The 17600-nt window shown below is 43.4% G+C and overlaps 1 protein-coding gene across 1 annotated transcript in view; it reads left to right on the forward strand.

The window, feature by feature from the left end:
- Nucleotides 1-17108, forward strand: part of LOC120020502 (unconventional myosin-IXb-like) — a 62268-nt gene extending 45160 nt beyond the window's left edge. Inside the window, exons 32-40 of the mRNA XM_038964206.1 lie at nt 7364-7437; nt 7538-7730; nt 7985-8113; nt 8405-8510; nt 8842-8973; nt 9227-9350; nt 10428-10549; nt 10993-11120; nt 16684-17108. Of these exons, the coding sequence (XP_038820134.1) occupies nt 7364-7437; nt 7538-7730; nt 7985-8113; nt 8405-8510; nt 8842-8973; nt 9227-9350; nt 10428-10549; nt 10993-11120; nt 16684-16871 (1196 nt within the window). The 3' untranslated portion in view covers nt 16872-17108. The remainder of the gene's footprint in view (nt 1-7363; nt 7438-7537; nt 7731-7984; nt 8114-8404; nt 8511-8841; nt 8974-9226; nt 9351-10427; nt 10550-10992; nt 11121-16683) is intronic.
- Nucleotides 17109-17600: the final 492 nt, after the last annotated feature.

Below are 17600 nucleotides of genomic sequence, written 5' to 3' on the forward strand. Positions count from 1 at the left end.
CACCATCTGGCAGTCCGACAGACAAATCTGGGATGCCAAAAGAACGCTATCTGCCTGAATGTAAAGTTTGGTGGAGGAGGAATAATGTTTTTCATGGTTCCTTAAGCCCCTTAGTTCCAGTGAAGGGAAATCTTAATGCTATATCATATTCTAGACGCTTCTGTGCTTCCACCTTTGTGGCAACAGTTTAGGGTAGGCCCTTTCCTGTTTCAGCGTGACAATGCCCCCGTGCACAAAGCGAGGTCCATACAGCAATGATGTGTTGTATCGGTGTGGAAGAACTTGACTGGCCTGAACAGAGCCCTGACCTCAACCCCATCGAATACCTTTGGGATGAATTGGAACCCCAACTGCTAGCCAAGCCTAATCGCCCATCATCAGTGCCCGACCTCACTAATGCTCATGGCTGAATTGAAGCAAGTCCCTGCAGAAATGTTCCAATATCTAGTGGAAAGCTTTTCCAGAAGAGTGAACGCTGTTAAAACAGCAAAGGGGGAGACCAACTCTATAATGCCCATGATTTTGGAATGAGATGTTCGACGAGTAGGTGTCCACATACTTTTGGTCATGTCGTGTAGCTGCAAGAAGCAATGAAAGGAGTTCTGGCTTATGAGCAGGCTTGAAGCATGGAAGCATTATACCTCATCATCCCTCGTGTACATGTAACAATTGAAAACACTGTGCAAGTTAAATTGATAGAGCGAAAAGTGAGTTTTGGGTTTAATTGAGTATGCAAATAATTTTTTACAAAGATTACATTTTCTCTGATCTTGACATATTGCTTAGCTTTTCTTAAATGTACAAGAGATAGACATGACTAACATACATTCTGAGTTGAGTCCATCCGGTGTATATTTTGATAAATCCAAAATGGCAGAATATTCAATATGGCGGATCCGCCATAGAATTTTCCGCCATTTTGGATTTATCACAACATTGTACGTTTGATGGACTCCAAACTCAGAATGTATGTAAATCATGTCTATCTCTAGTACATAGGAAAATGTGTTCCTTATGATTAGAAAAATGCATATACATTCTTTAGTGGTTGTATGTCGAACGGGCGTGGGGCCTTAGACTTTGAATGCTTATTACAGAATCACCTATGGGCCACTTAGCTTTTTCAAACTTAGTAAAGACTGGCATGATGAACATATATTCTGAGTTTCGAGTCAATCGGATTTTACGGTTGATGAGAAGAAGATTTTATGAAAATTTAAGATGGCGGAAAATCCACTATGCCGGAATTCATGGGTCTTGAGGCAACTCTGTTCCTTACTATGACAAGCACTTATTTACCAAGTTTCATGGTTGTATGTCAAACGGGGCGGTGAAGCTGAGCCTTAGAATGCTTATTACAGCGCCACCTAATTGCCATTAACTTTCATCCTTTGACATATTGCTTAGATATGTTCACAATTAGTAGAGACATGCATGATTTTTATGCATTCTGCATTTCAAATCAATCAAATGTTCGGTTCATGAGAAGATTTGAAGATATGAAAAATCCAATATGGCGGAACTTATGGGTCCTTTAGGCAAATTAGGTGGTGTGCCAAAAGCCGACAAACGTGAAGCTGAACGATCCCCTTCAAGGGAGGAGCAGATTTTTTTGTTTATGACAGTAATACATTCTTATGATGACTAACATTTGTTAGCACCTTCAATTCTTGAACATTTTCTCATTAAAAGTATATTTCAACAATGTCAGCTCAGGCAAATTTGCCAAACTGCTAAACTTGGAACCAATCAGAACTCCCGTACATACCCCTTGTGATGAAGGCAGCCAATGGCCTGCTTCTTTTCTACGATGTAAAGACAGCCTCACTTCAAAACTTGAGCTGTTAATGTCAATTTGTCTGCTAAGGAAGCTAGTGTTACATTAGCTATCTCTTGTCTTTGAGTTAAAATTGTTTTTGCATGATTGTGTCTTATTTCAAGTAACTAGCTGCAGGCTTAAGGAAACATTTAATCATATACTTTGCATAGAAACCAAATAAAAGCACATTGACAGAAAGATGTGTGTGTCATGTACTGTATGCTAGAATGGCGATTTAAAAACTACAGCTGCATATGCAAATTAGGCAACACAGCATATCCTACACATACAGTGCCTTCAGAAAGTATTTATACCCCATGACTGTATTCCAAATTCTGTTAGACTGATTTAAATAAATACAAATTTCACCCATCTACACACAATACCCCATAATGACAACTTTAGACATTTTTGCAAATTAAATACAGAAATATATCATTTACCTAAGTACTCACACCCCTGAGTCAATACTTTGTAGAAGCACCTTTGGCAGCGATTACAGCTGAGTCTTTCTGGGTAAGTCTAAGCGTTTCCACTCCTGGGTTGTGCAACACATGCCCATTATTCTTTTCAAAAATATTCAAGCTCTGTCAAATTGGTTGTTGATCATTACTAGACAACCATTTCCAGGTCTTGCTGCAGATTGTAAGCAGATTTAAGTCAAAACTAACTCAGCCACTCCAGTGTAGATTTGGCCTTGTGTTTTAGGTTGTTGTCCGGCTGAAAGGTGAATTAATCTCCCAGTGTCTGGTGAAAAGCAGACTGAAACAGGTTTTCCTCTAGGATTTTGTCTGTGCATAGCTCCATTCCATTTTTCTTTCATTAAAAAAAACCCCTCCCCTGTCCTTAACAATTACAAGTATACCCATAACATGATGCAGCCACCACTATGCTTGAACATATGGAGAGTGGTACTCAGTAATGTGTTGTATTGGTTTTTACCCAAACATAACACAAAAAGTTAATTGCAGTATTACTTTAGTGCCTTGTTGCAAACAGGATTCATGTTTTGGAATATTTTTATTATATACAAGCTTCCTTCTTGTCACTCTGTCAATTAGGTTTGTATTGTGGTGTAACTACAATGTTGTTGATCCATCCTGGGTTCTCCTATCACAGCCATTAAACTCTGTTTTAAAGTCACCATTGGCCTCATGGTGAAATCCCTGAACGGTTTCCTTCCTCTCTGGCAACAGAGTTAGGAAGGATGCCTGTATCTTTGTAGTGAATGGTGTATTGATACACCATCCAAAGTGTAATTAATAACTTCACAATGCTCAAAGGGATATTCATTATCTACTAATAGGTGCCCTTCTTTGCGAGGCATTGGAAAACCTCCTTGGTCTTTGTGGTTGAATCTGTGTTTGAAATTCACTGCTCGACTGGCAACCCTGTTACGTCCAGTAATGGATACAAAAATCTTGGGTTATACACATCATCTGGTGTACAATCTGTAGACCACTCCAACTAGGACTTTTGACAGGGATAATGTGGCATTTCTTATTTGATGACTATTAGCTTTACAATAATTGTCCTATAGATTTTTGTAGTCTAAAATTATTAATTTGAAAAAATGGTAGCAAAATCTTCTTGTCCCGGAATGACATGCTAGTGATAAAGCTACTGTATCTGCTCGTGCTAGCTAGCAACATATCTACTTGTTGTAGCTAGCTAGCTACATTCCTAAGGTTGCTGTGTTCTAAGTAGGGAGTTATTTTACAGTTTTTGAATTGATGGTATCATGTTTCTAGAACTAAATAGATTCAATATTTTTTTTAACACCTTGGAGCAGGGCCCATGATGTAGTTATTTCTCTAGTAGACTGCATCACTACAGCAGAGGCTAGGTGGCCAGCCGATATGCTGTAGTAATAGTGTCCACAATCCAATGTGAGAGTCTGTATCGATAGGCTCTGGCCCAGAACTCAACATAGCAAAAAAAAATGCTGATCAGACTATTGTATTGCCTGTGTCCAAGGTCCTGATTTTGAGCACAGCACACTTGGTGAAACACCCAAACTCGCAAGCAGCCGTGGGAGGGGCATATGTGGACAACTGGGAGGGCCGGTTCACATGTCTGTCAGACAGGACCCCCGGCAAGAATGAGGGGTAACTATGAAGGGAAACACTCCTCGTCTGGACCCATTTGGCAAACATTCAGTGCTCACTGAAAAAGCATGAAGTTCACTCACCCTCTTAGTGGAGGTAATAGCCAACAGGAATGTCGTCTTCATAGATAGGTGCTTCGAAGACATTGACTCTAGGGGCTCGAGGGTGGATTAGCAAGCACCACGTCAAGGTACTGATGGAGGCCAGACCCCAGAGATTGAACCCAGAGGTCAAGCCCACAAGGTACTGATGGACCCCCAGACATCCTCTTCACCAGGAGTTTGAGCTAGTCCCCTCGGGGCGACTTTACAGGGACCAGGGCACAAAAGACATAGAGCCAAACAATCCTTTGTCCCAGCATCAAAAAGGACCAGCGGGCATAGCTTACAGTTAACAAGTGTAGTTGATAAAGCCCATGTCTGTAGTGTACAGATGAACCATTGATTGCTCACGAATTGCATCTTTTCTTGATGTATTTGTCCTTTGTCGATCTTTGATTATGTGGTATGTATGAAAAGAGCTGCAACCAAAATATCCCCATGGGGATAATGAAGTAATTATCTTAAGGTCCAGCTTGGCACCGAGCGAGCCATTGCTGGACACGGACGTCAAACTCCCTTCATAAACTTAGAGAACAATGGGTGGCCACCCATGGGTCCCTCCTGCCGAAATAGCAGCTAGATACACTCGATGTGGATCCTGCTCGGCCCGCATCAAGCAGTGACTGAAAACTGTAAATACGTTTGCAGATATGCCCCACCGGCTTTGATATGACGCGTTGGTGGAAGAAGCCCTGGCGCTCTGCAAAGTGTTCACCACATTGTCCTGAAGGCCTAGAATGGTCCGCTAACGCCTCTGAGGCCAAGCCCAAAGCTGGAGGCGATGCGGGTCCGGATTCCAATGTGTCCCCCGAACAGTGGGAGGGGTGTATGTGGACAACTGTAATGGCCAGTTAACCTGTCTGTCAGACAGAACTCTTGACCAGACCAAGGGGATAGGATGGAGGTCAACACTCCATCTCAACTAATTCGGAAACATTTAACCAGGGCGTCAACACTAGAAGACCCTGAGACATTAGAGGTGGCATAAATATAGCGGTGGCCGGCATCGGAATTGGAGTTCATAGCCTTCCATTATTGTGTTGAGTACCTATGGACTGCCACGCAGAAGAAATATCGTCCCGCACAGAGAAGCACGAGATTGTACTTCACTCAACTTTCTGGAGTTTTCCCCTTTAGTTAAAACTATCAACGTTTCTCTCAACTGTCGGAATTGTGCTTGACTCAACGCAATATTAGCCACTTTCAATGTAACATGCTGAAACAAAACGAACTATGCAAGACTTAGTATGCAAAACTAACTGCGCAAGAGATTTTCTTGTAGGCAGAGCGCATTGGAGTAGGATTCTATTACATTGATAGGCAGGACTCAATCAAAGCTGCAGTAGGCCTATACATATATGGCAATGGCTAAATGCAAATTGCCATATATGGACCTGTGCCATTCACTTTGAACTGGACTGTGTTTACAGCATGAGCAGTCGCAAATAGATGTGCTTGTTTTTAGATCAAAGCAAGAGCTGGAGGTTCTCCTGTGCACATTTATTCATATTATTTGCTAGTTAGTGAGTTAGCCCAGTTATAGCTCATTTCTAGTCAACAACGAGGGAGTGGTTGCTTCCTACAAGAGCACAAAATGTGTACATTTCTAGCCATCTTTGAAAAGCGAGTCAGATAAAGAGCTTTTTTTATGTCTTAAAGGGGCAGTGTTGTATTTTGAGTCTGTCTTGAATAAACTAAGTAGCCAATAGGCAGAGGGTAGCATAATTTGTCTGATTCTATGTAAAGGTATGGGAATAATAATGAATTGTATTTGTATGGTGGTTTCTTGCATCAAACAACATTGTCACCTTGTCTGAAGGACAATTCAAGTGGATTAACAGGTTAATGTCAAGCCCTGCATGTTTTCTTTCTCAAAAGTCTCATGGAATGTAGGCCTACATTGAACACCACACATTTCCTACTACTGTAAGTTGAATGATAAAACAGCTATTTCCATATTAAAATGTTATGGGATGCATTTTTCTCCATTGTTTTTGATGGTAGTCTACTCTGGGATACATTTATGGGAGTTGATATATGGAGTGAGCGACTCTAGTTGTTCACAGTAAATCCAGCCCACAGAATTTTCACAATGTTGAAGTTTGTGTTCAACAGACCTGAAATTTGCTCAGTGCTGGAAAAAATTACAGGTAACATTGCCCATGGACACTCCACTTGCCTCTCAACTTAGATGTCGGCACACCACCTCAAGCTCAAACTCGACAAGACGGAACTGCTCTTCCTTCCGGGAAAGATCTGCCCGCTCAAAGACCTCTCCATCAGAGTTGACAACTTCAAAGTGTCGCCCTCCCAAAGTACAAAGAACCTTGGTGTGACCCTGGACAACACCCTTTCGTTCTATGCAAACATCAAAAGCAGTGACTAGCTCCTGCAGGTTCATGCTCTACAACATCGCTAGAGTAAGACCCTAACTCACACAGGAAGCAGCGCAGTTCCTAGTCAAGGGACTTGTCCTCTCCCATCTACTGCAACTCGCTGTTGGCTGGGCTACCCGCATGTGCCATCAAACCCCTGCAACTTATCCAAAATGCTGCAGCCCGCCTGGTTTTCAACCTTCCCAAGTCCTCTCATGTAACCCCGGTCCTCCACAATCTCCACTGGCTTGCAGTCGCATCCACTACAAGACCATGGTGCTTACCTAGGCAACAGCATGAGGAACTGCCCCTCCCTGCCTTCAGGCTATGCTCAAACCCTACACCCCAACCCGAGCACTCCGTTCTGCCACCTCAGGTCTCTTGGCTCCCGCTCAGCCCAGTCCAAGCTCTTCTCTGTCCTGGCACCCCAATGTTGCCAGGACAACAGAGTCATTGCCCGTCTTCTGAAAAAGTATCTTAAATAATCTTCCTCCTCCTATAGTTTTGTTGTTCTACGTTAAACTGGGCAGCGGGGCTGAGCCTTGGACTTTGAATGCTTATTAGAGCGCCACCTATGGGGGAATTTGTGCTGTTTTTGGTGTCTGAGTAGCAGTTGTTGGCTTGTTGGTTCTATAGGCTTTGAATGGTATTCAATGGGCAAACATTTCTGCATCCGGCAGAAATATATTAATCCAATGTTATGATATAATCGTCAAGCCCATTGAAAAGACCAGGGACATGAATATGGAATTATGCCGTAAGAAAGTGTCACTTGCACGTGTATTGCCAAAGTATACTTTTTTTTTACCAATTGGGCGTTGAGATATTGTGACAAAGGTGGAGGAAAAAATGGAATTCATTCAAAAACGAGCTTCGCTGCCAGCACCCCTAATTGTAACATTAGAACAGACTCCACATTTCTTACCATTGTGTTCTTGTCCCCCTTGTTCGGTCCTTTAGCTTGCAAATTGATATGTCACAAGAAATGCCTCTCCAAAATCATCAACGCTTGCTCAACACGATGCGCCAGGCTGGTAAGCAGCACTACATGGGTCAAGTGTTTTTAAAGTTTGTCAAGTAAAGTTTGTCAGGACTATTGTTTGATCCAGTGTGCATCCTATGTCTGTGTGTTAGGACGATGGGGTACCAGGCCATCTGCACTTTGGGGTAGAGGTGTGTGTTCTGACCAGTAAGACCTACCCAATCCCTATGGTGGTACAGATGATGCTGGAGCATGTGGAGATGAACGGCCTGTACACAGAGGGCATCTACCGCAAGTCTGGCTCTGCCTGCCGCGCCAGGGAACTGCACCAGCTACTGGAGACCAGTAAGACCACTACCTTAACCCTGAATGTCCTTTTTGGTTTAGTACAATCAACAAAACCTTTTTTATTGTATTAAACTGTTCTAATTGTTGGTCAATCAATAATGGCACTACATTCACGCACTATTGTAGTATACTGGTAGTTACAGCATTTACCATAAAGTCATGTTTCTGTTTTTCATTTATACATTCATTCAATTTATTTGTACAATTCTTACCACACACAAAAAACACAAGACAATTGTATTTTTTGTCAGACCCAGAGAGGGCAACTCTTGAGAACTACTCCATCCACACGGTGACAGGTCTGGTGAAACGCTGGCTCAGAGAGCTGCCTGAGCCCCTCCTTACCTTCAGCCTCTACAACGACTTCCTGCACGCTGTGGGTGAGTTTGTCTGGTGGGCTGTGTTCAGTAGGGCACAACGTAGCAAAAAATGAAATTGAGTTGTCATAGTTGTGTGAAGTTCAATAAGTATTTTTCCATTTGTTTTTCATTAAGAAATGCCAAAGAAATCCGTTTCAAATACTTGTGGTGATCTGGATTTAGCCCCATACACTGGATTCAATGGAATAGTCCTTTGTCCACCCTGCACGCCAATCAAGCTAAATTAGCCACCTGAAGTACTTTAGTAGTACAGTATTTCAAAGTGTTTGACACTGTTCATTTCATCTGCAGAGTTGCCAGAGCAATCTGAACAGCTGCGTGCGGTCTACCAGAAACTGGACGACCTCCCCCCTTCTAACTTCAACACGCTGGAGAGGCTGGTCTTTCACCTGGTCAGGTAGGTAGCAGCAGACCGATGGATCAGTTTTATCTACAGTATATGGGTATAATGGTCTTTCTACTTATCACTCGTTTTCACATCACTCAATAACCTGTACAGTACATCGCCATGCATCTTGACTGACAGTAGCAATCCACCATCTTCCATACAAAGGCTTTCATATGCTATGCTTTGGGCCTTGAGTTTTTCCTTCGGTCCCGGAGTGTTTCCTAATCACACTTAACCAGGAAAAACTTTGGGCCCTGATTATGCCACATGACAGGTTAACCATGTTACAGTATGAGAATAGACCTGTTGTGTTAGACTGATGGATATTTCCTTCCTCTAGAGTGGCAAAGGAGGAAGAGCACAACAGGATGTCTGCTAACTCCCTGGCCATAGTGTTTGCCCCCTGCATCCTGCGATCCCCTGACACCACAGACCCTTTCCTTAGCATGAAGGACATCTCCAAGATAACCACGTGAGACCACACTACATCACTACAGTGGTAGTAATGTTGACAAAGAGGGCTGATGTGGTTATTTTAGAGCGTTTACTTTTTCAAACAGATTTTATTGTTAGTGGCATTCTAATGTGAGAAACGCCTGTAGACTCACTTTCATGTACAGCCAATGCACTGATGTGATGTTTGCACTTGAGTTTAAGATGTAGTCTTTAGTAAACATTTTGTGTGTATTTTGCTGTAAGAAGCCCTGTCCTTTCTCTCCCACCAGGTGTGTAGAGATCCTGATCTTAGAACAGTTTAGACGGTACACTGAGAAGATGCAGGAGATCACACAGCTGGAGTTCGCTGAGGCCCTGGCCGTCAACAAGCTGATGCTCAAGAGACAGAACACTGTAAGTGCATTACATTAGTACAGGACCTTTTTTATTTCTGTTATTTGTATTTACAATGTATGTAGTTATATCCTTGAGCTGTTCCGGTCTATTAATGTTCTGTATTATGTCATGTTTTGTGTGGATCCCAGTCAAAGTAGCTACTGCATTAGCAACAGCTAATAGGGATCCTGCTAATAAAATAACGAATAACTGTCGCTACCATGTCACACTGTAGACAGGACACTGGAAGAACACTTTGGTTCCACCGTAACTTTGCTTTGATATCACATTGGGTTGCAAAATTCTGAAAACGTTTTCAGGTTTCTGAGAAATCGTCCAGGAAAAACAAACGAGCTTGGGGAAAGCTGGAGTTTTGCAACCCTAGATCAATGACGTGTTTACAACATACTTTATAAACTTGATATACACTGCGTATACAAAACATTAAGGACACCTGCTCTTTCCATGACAAACTGACCAGCTGAATCCAGGTGAAAGCTATGATCCATTATTGATGTCACTTGTTAAATCCACTTCAAAATCGGTGTAGTTGAAGGGGAGGGGACAAGTTAAAGGATTTTTAAGCCTTGATACAATTGAGACATGGATTGTGCATGTGTGCCATTGATGGTTAATGGACAATACAAAAGATTTAAGTGCCTTTGAACAGGTGCCAGGCACACCGGTTTGTGTCAACAACTGCAGCGCTGCTGGATTTTTCACGCTCAACAGTTTCACGTGTGAATCAAGAATGGTCCACCACCCAAAGGACATCCAGCCAACTTGACACATCTGTGGGAAGCATTGGAGTCAACATGGCCCAGCATTCCAGTGGAACGCTTTCGACACCTTGTAGAGTCCATTCCCTGAAGAATTGAGGCTGTTCTGATGGCAAAGGGGGGATGGGTGCAACTCAATATTAGGGAGGTGGTCCTAATGTTTGGTATACTCTTGTGTGTAATACATCTGAGAATATGTACACCTGGTGATCCAAATACCAATTCCCACTGGGAATTTCACTTTGGGAATATGGTTCCCACGTTCCCAAAAAGAGTTGTCTTGTCTGGTATATTGACTCATACTATATATCTGCAGCTCTTAGAGAAACCTTCATCAGAGCTGGACGTACCTCAAATGGATGATCTTAACCGGTCGGATATAGACATGAACTCAGAGAGGACCCTCATCGAGAGGATCAAATCCATCAAACAGGAGAAGTGAGTGAAGAGACTGACTCCTAGTTCTCTGTTCTGGGGTACAAAATCTTGTTCTAGCCCAGCACTAACACATCTGACTGAACTATGCACCATATACCATACAGCTCAGCGTTTCTCAATACATTCCTGGACCATTCCTGGGTGCACAATTTTGTTAAACCCAGCACTAACTCACTTGATTCAAACAATCACTGAGCCCTTGGTTAGTTGAATCAGGTGTGTTATAGTGCTGGACTAGAACAAAAAGATGCAGTCCCAGGAATATATTAATAGACACTGTCTTAGTGGTACAATATATAGTGTGTGTGTGTGTGTGTGTGTGTGTGTGTGTGTGTGTGTGTGTGTGTGTGTGTGTGTGTGTGTGTGTGTGTGTGTGTGTGTGTGTGTGTGTGTGTGTGTGTGTGTGTGTGTGTGTGTGTGTGTGTGTGTGTGTGTGCGTGCAGGGAGGAACTGGCGTGCAGCTTGCCAGAGTTGGAGCAGGAGAACTTTGACGACTCAGAGTCCAGATTGTCGTTGTCTATCAGCTCAGAGAGCCTGCTGGAGGATAGAGTGAGAAGCCTAGAGTCAGAAGGTCAGTAGAGGGGTACGGTAAGCCTTCACCATCCTCTGCCTTCATTCACTTCAACTCTTTGTTTTCGGTAACACATTCTTTTACAGCCTACACTTTATTTTACAGCCCAGGTAGTTACTTTGAAATTACTTGTGAAAATAATTGTGTTGTGATTGCACTTGCATTCTTAAACCAGGCTGTAAAACAAAGTCTTGTTTTCTACCTCTGGTGCATTGGAAGTAGCATGGTTGACATATCCGTTTGTGTTTTACCCAACTCCTGCTAGCGAACTCCTGACTATATTAGGGGAGAGATTTTTGAAGAAACAAGTGGTGGATTCCCTTTTAAGATGCCACCTTCTACAGTAGCTAGTTGTAAAGTGGGTCTGCATGCTTTTAGTGCCGGTTTTGTGTAACCAGGAAAAGGATTTACCGTTTACAGTGGTGTTTCAGGGTGTGTGCTTGCTCAATCTACTGCATTTCTGACTGACTTTTTGTATTAGTATCACAAGCAGGCCGACTATCAGCCAGTCCCTGTTGTACAAGTGTTACGAAACCGATTAACTAGCTTGCTAATATTGTTCCACCTGCTAAGTCTAAGGGTCTTAATCAAATCAAACTTTATTTGTCACATGCGCCGAATACAACAAGTGTAGACTTTACCATGAAATGCTTACTTACAAGACCTTAACCAACATTGCAGTTCAAGAAGAAAATATTTACCAAGTAGACTAAAATAAGAAGTAATAATAAAAAGTAACACAATAAGAATAACAAGGCTATATACAGGGGGCACCGGTACCGAGTCAGTGTGTGATTGCAAATAAATCATTTCTTAAATTGTTTTAGTGAAATCCCAATGGAACTGCACTTGCAAAAACAGTTCTCTAATTAATTTATAAAATGGACAGTTACCGCAGACCATCTTAACGCTTTGCATGGGTCCAAATCTATCTGCAAAAACGTTATTGCCACTTGGTCTTTAGCAAATTGTACTCAACTACTAGCTTCAATAATGCTCTCAGTACAGGCTAGTTGAGGAAATCTGTACGTGTAGGTGGGGGCGAAGTGACTATGCATAGGTAACAAACAACCAGCGAGTAGCAGCAGTGTTCAAAGGGGGGGGGGTCAATGTAAATTGTCCGGTGGCGATTTGATGAATTATTTGGTGGTTCATTTCTTTACTATCAAATGAGGAGAGACAAACTTATCACACAAGTCAGAGTTATACTTAAACTAAATCTTTAATAGTGAGAGCTTTGCAATAGCGATGGCTGGTCGACGAATCACCATCTCTGATGATCCGTTGAGAGCGCCAACACAAAGGCTACTGAGATCTTTTATAGCAAAGATCCACCCCCTAGTCTACATAACAAACCACAGATGTTTTGAACGGAAGTATCCCGTAGCCAGGAGTATCCCGTAGCCAGATAGCATTCGCTATAAATTATCGTTCAGTTTGGCCCCTAAGACGAGGTTCCGATCTCGTTCCTGGTACTCATAAAACAAAAACACCAACTCGACCAATGGCATAAATTAATTGTCAGCTACAGATACTCCCATCTCAAGTAAACCCCCTTCTTGACCACACTCCTGGACAAGCTCACTGAGGGGAGTGAGCCTCCAGGATAAGTGCAACATCAGAGATGACATACAATGGTTCCAGACACTACCACACACATCCCCCAATGCCAAAGGAGGGAGTGACTGGCTCAGACATTGTGGAGACAAGTAATTGGTTCCCCATTAATCACGCCATCCCTTCACATGGTTTAAGAATAGGTAAAGACACATTCATATGTGAAGACAATGTCCCTCCTGTCCTCTTCCCTTTCTGATATTCTGCATAGCACCAGGGACATGTGAAAGACAAGCCTGACCTCTCCCCTCTCTGGGCCCCAGGTGACTGAGCCCCAGCTGAGGGAAGAAGTGCAACTGCCAACACCAGAGTCCGAAGAGATACATTCTAATAACAAGTATATCACATAAGCATATTATGCAGATAAGACATCTTAATTATCTATGTTACACAACTAATTCTGATTCTTCCGCCACAATTGTTCAGCAGTCTTATGGCTTGGGGATAGAAGCTGTTGAGGAGCCTTTTGGTCCTAGACTTGGCGCTCCGGTACCGCTTGCCATACGGTAGAATTGAAAACAGTCTATACCTTGGGTGACTGGAGTCTCTGACAATTTTATGGGCTTTCCTCTGACACCGCCTATTATATAGGTCCTGGATGGCAGGAAGCTTGGCCCCAGTGATGTACTGGGCTGTTCCCGCTACTCTCTGTAGCGCCTTACGCTCAGATGCCGAGTAGTTGCCATACCAGGTGGTGATGCAACCGGTCAGGATGCTCTCGATGGTGCAGCTGTAGAACATTTTGAGGAACCGGGGACCATGCCAAATCTTTTCAGTCTCCTGAGGGGGAAAAGGTTTTGTCGTGCCCTCTTCACGACTGTCTTGGTGTGTTTGGACCATGATAGTTCGTTGGTGATGTGGACACAAGGAACTTAAACTCTCAACCCGCTCCACTCCAGCCTCGTCAATGTTAATGGGGGCCTGTTCGGCCCTCCTTTTCCTGTAGTCCACGATCAGCTCCTTCGTCGTGCTCACATTGAGGGAGAGGTTGTTGTCCTGGCACCACACTGCCAGTTCTCTGACCTCCTCCCTATAGGCCGTCTCATCGTTGTCGGTGATCAGGCCTATCACTGTTGTGTCGTCAGCAAACTTAATGATGGTGTTGGAGTCGTGTTTGGCCACACAGTTGTGGGTGAACAGGGAATACAGGAGGGGACTAAGTACACACCCCTGAGGTGCCCCAGTGTTAAGGATCAGCATGGCAGACGTGGTGTTGCCTACTCTTACCACCTGGGGGTGGCCCGTCAGGAAGTCCAGGATCCAGTTGCAGAGGGAGGTGTTTAGTCCCAGAGTCCTTAGCTTTGTGATGAGCTTTGTGGGCACTATGGTGTTGAACGCTGAGCTGTAGTCAATGAACAGCATTCTCACATAGGTGTTCCTTTTGTCCAGGTGAGAAAGGGCAGTGTTGTGTGCGATTGAGATTGTGTCATCTGTGGATCTGTTGGGGAGGTATGTGAATTGGAGTGGTGTCCGGGACATGCTGTTGATGTGAGCCATGGCCAGCCTTTCAAAGCACTTCATGGCTACCGATTTGAGTGCCACGGGGCGGTAATCATTTAGGCAGCTGGTGCTCTCGTGCATGCTTCAGGGTTGCTTGCCTCGAAGCGAGCATAAAAGGCATTTTGCTCGTCTGGTAGGCTCGCGTCACTGGGCAGCTCAGGTCTGGGTATCACTTTGTAGTCCGTAATAGTTTTCAAGCCCTGCCACATCCGACGAGTGTCAGAGCCGGTGTAGTTTGATTCAATCTTAATCCTGTATTGACACTTTGCTTGTTTGATGGTTCGTTGGAGGGCATAGCGGGATTTCTTATAAGCGTCCGGATTAGTCTTCTGCTCCTTGAAAGCGGCAAGTCTAGCCTTTAGCTCGATGCGGATGTTGCCTGTAATCCACTGCTTCTGGTTGGGATATGTACGTACGGTCACTGTGGGGACGACGTCATCGAAGCACTTATTGATGAAGCAAATGATTGAGGTGGTGTATTCCTCAATGCCATTGGATGAATCCCGGAACATATTCCAGTCTGTGCTAGCAAAACAGTCCTGTAGTGTAACATCCGTATCATGTGACCACTTCCGTATTGAGCGAGTCACTGGTATTTCCTGCTTTAGTTTTTGCTTGTAAGCAGGAATCAGGAGGATAGAATTATGGTCAGATTTGCCAAATGGAGGGTGGGGGAGAGCTTTGTATGCATCTCTGTGTGTGGAATAAAGGTGATCTAGGATTTTGGTAAAATTTGGTAAAACTGATTTAAGTTTTCCTGCATTAAAGTCCCCGGCCACTAGGAGCGCCGCTTCTGGGTGGGCATTTTCTTTGCTTATGGCCTTATAGAGTTGGTTGAGAGCGGTCTTAGTGTCAGCTTCGTTTTGTGGTGGTAAATAGACTGCTACGAATAATATAGATGAGAACTCTCTTGGTAGATAATGTGGTCTACAGCTTATCATAAGGTACTCTACCTCAGGGGAGCAATGCCTCGAGACTTCTTTAATATTAGACATCGCGGTACCAGCTGTTATTGACAAAAAGACACACACCCTCAACCCTCGTCTTACCAGAGGTAGCGTCTCTGTTCTGCCGGTGCATGGAAAATCCCGCTAGCTCTATATTGTCCGTATCTTCGTTCAGCCACGTCTCGGTGAAACAACATAAGATGTTACAGTTTTTAATGTCCCGTTGGTAGGATAATCTTAATTGTAGGTAATACATTTTATTTTCCAATGATTGCACTTTAGCGAGAAGAATGGAAGGCAGTGGGAGTTTACTCGTTCGCCCCCGGATTCTCAGAAGTCTGCCCGATCTGCGTCCTCTTTTCCGGCGTCTTTTCTTCACGCTAAAGGTATGGATCTGGGCCTGTTCCAGTGAAAGCAGGAAATCCTTCTCGTCTGACTCGTTAAAAGGATACGTTTCTTCCAGTCTGCGGTGAATAATTGCTTTTCTGATGTTCAGAAGTTATTTTCGGTCATAAGAGACGGTAGCAGCAACATTATGTGCACAATAAGTAAAAAAATAAGTTACACAAACGCAAAAGAAATTACAAAATAGCACAATTGGTTGGGAGAATGTAAAACGTCAGCCATGTTCTTCTTCTTCAAGAAGACGGCGCCAATCTTAGGCCTAGTTAACTGGTCTGTAACCAAGTGGTGAGGCCAATGACATCAGCAGGCACCATCAGACCAACTCCTTGATGCCCTATTCTTTGAAGTTTGCAATTGTACAAAAAAAAAAAAAAAAAAAACATTTGCACAAAACATATTTATACTTAGGATTTCACTATTCAATAGGAGTTGAAGTTCAAAAATCGGCAGAGGACGGTGACAAATCAGCATATGAGGACTGTGTTGTATGTACATGTGCCCAGGTGACAGCAAACTTACCGGCATCAGCTCCGTCATTACCTTTTAGATCAGCCAGTCCAAGCAAATTATTGTTTGTTGTTCAAAAGGGTGACCCCCCCCAAAAAAAAAGATATACAAAAAGAAAACTACGAAGAGGTATGCCTGAACTAAAAAGGCCAAGAGGCCTCTGGTCACAGGTAGCTAATCCACTGATTTCTCGCACATGTAGACTTATCAAGGCTTCCAGCCCCTATTCGGTTGGTGCTGCCATCTGGGAATGGAGTGTGGATGTGTGTCATGGTAGTGTGTTGCCTAATTGTGTGCTAACATTAAATTACCCCCATATCATAACACTAATCTGGTCCTAGATCTGTATGCGCTTTAGCCAACTAGTCTTCTGTAGCTCAGTTGGTAGAGCATGGTGCTTGCAACCCCAGGATAGTGGGTTTTCTATTCCCGGGACTGCCTACATGTATAATATTATATTAACTCCTCTGACTATAATTGTCATGCCCAGCACAAACAGATCTGGGATCAGCTACTATTTGACTAATCCAGAGTATCTCTACCAGGCTGTCTACTATTAGACTAATCCAGACTGGTGTCTCCACCAGGCAGAGTGAACCTGTTGTGGAGGAGCCAGGGGCAGGAGTGCCCTCCTAAGCCTACTGACCTGGCCCAAAGAACTACAGCCACAGGCCCCAGAGACCAACCAGATGGACATAACCCCCAGCCCAACACCAAGGCAAGGAGCAGGAACCTCTCAGACCTGGACATCCCCTTCATAGATGAGGAGGACTAGTCTGGGTGCCAGTCTGTTTTTGTTACATATTGAATTGTCATTTCAAACAATTGCAGTCAACTTGAGAACTAGAAATACCTCTGAAATACAGGAGTAATCAGTGGAGCTGTATTATGGCACCACAAACAAGAACCATGCACTTTCTGTACATTTTTCTACATCCGTTAAGGTGTGTGTGGTGTGTGTGGTGTGTGTGGTGTGTGTGTGTGTGTGTGTGTGTGTGTGTGTGTGTGTGTGTGTGTGTGTGTGTGTGTGTGTGTGTGTGTGTGTGTGTGTGTGTGTGTGTGTGTGTGTGTGTGTGTGTGTGTGTGTGTGTGTGTGTGTAAAATGACCAAAGCGGTTGTGGTTTTCTAATGGGGAAACATAATGGAATAACACAAGACACAGTGCAGTCTATTGTACCAATACATCATGAACCATAAAGGCTGCGTTTACACCGGCAGCCTAATTCAGATTTTTCTCCTCATTAATTGGTATTTTGCCCAAAACTGCACTGCTTGTGTAAACACAGCCCAAGTAAAGAGATGTGCCTTTGATTTTAGCCATATACATTCTCATATTATTTTAAAGCAAAGTATTTTGGATGTGTCTTGCCTGTGGACAATACTGTAACGAGGACCAAATCATTTTAATATTTTATACCAAGTGCCTTTTTTGTAATGGACTACTAATATGCCACTTAGCTTGGCTTTTTCTTTTTCTGGTACTGTGTGAAATAAGTTGTTATTT

The sequence above is a fragment of the Salvelinus namaycush genome, chromosome 25 (assembly GCF_016432855.1).
Source record: "Salvelinus namaycush isolate Seneca chromosome 25, SaNama_1.0, whole genome shotgun sequence".
Classification (NCBI taxonomy): domain Eukaryota; kingdom Metazoa; phylum Chordata; class Actinopteri; order Salmoniformes; family Salmonidae; genus Salvelinus; species Salvelinus namaycush.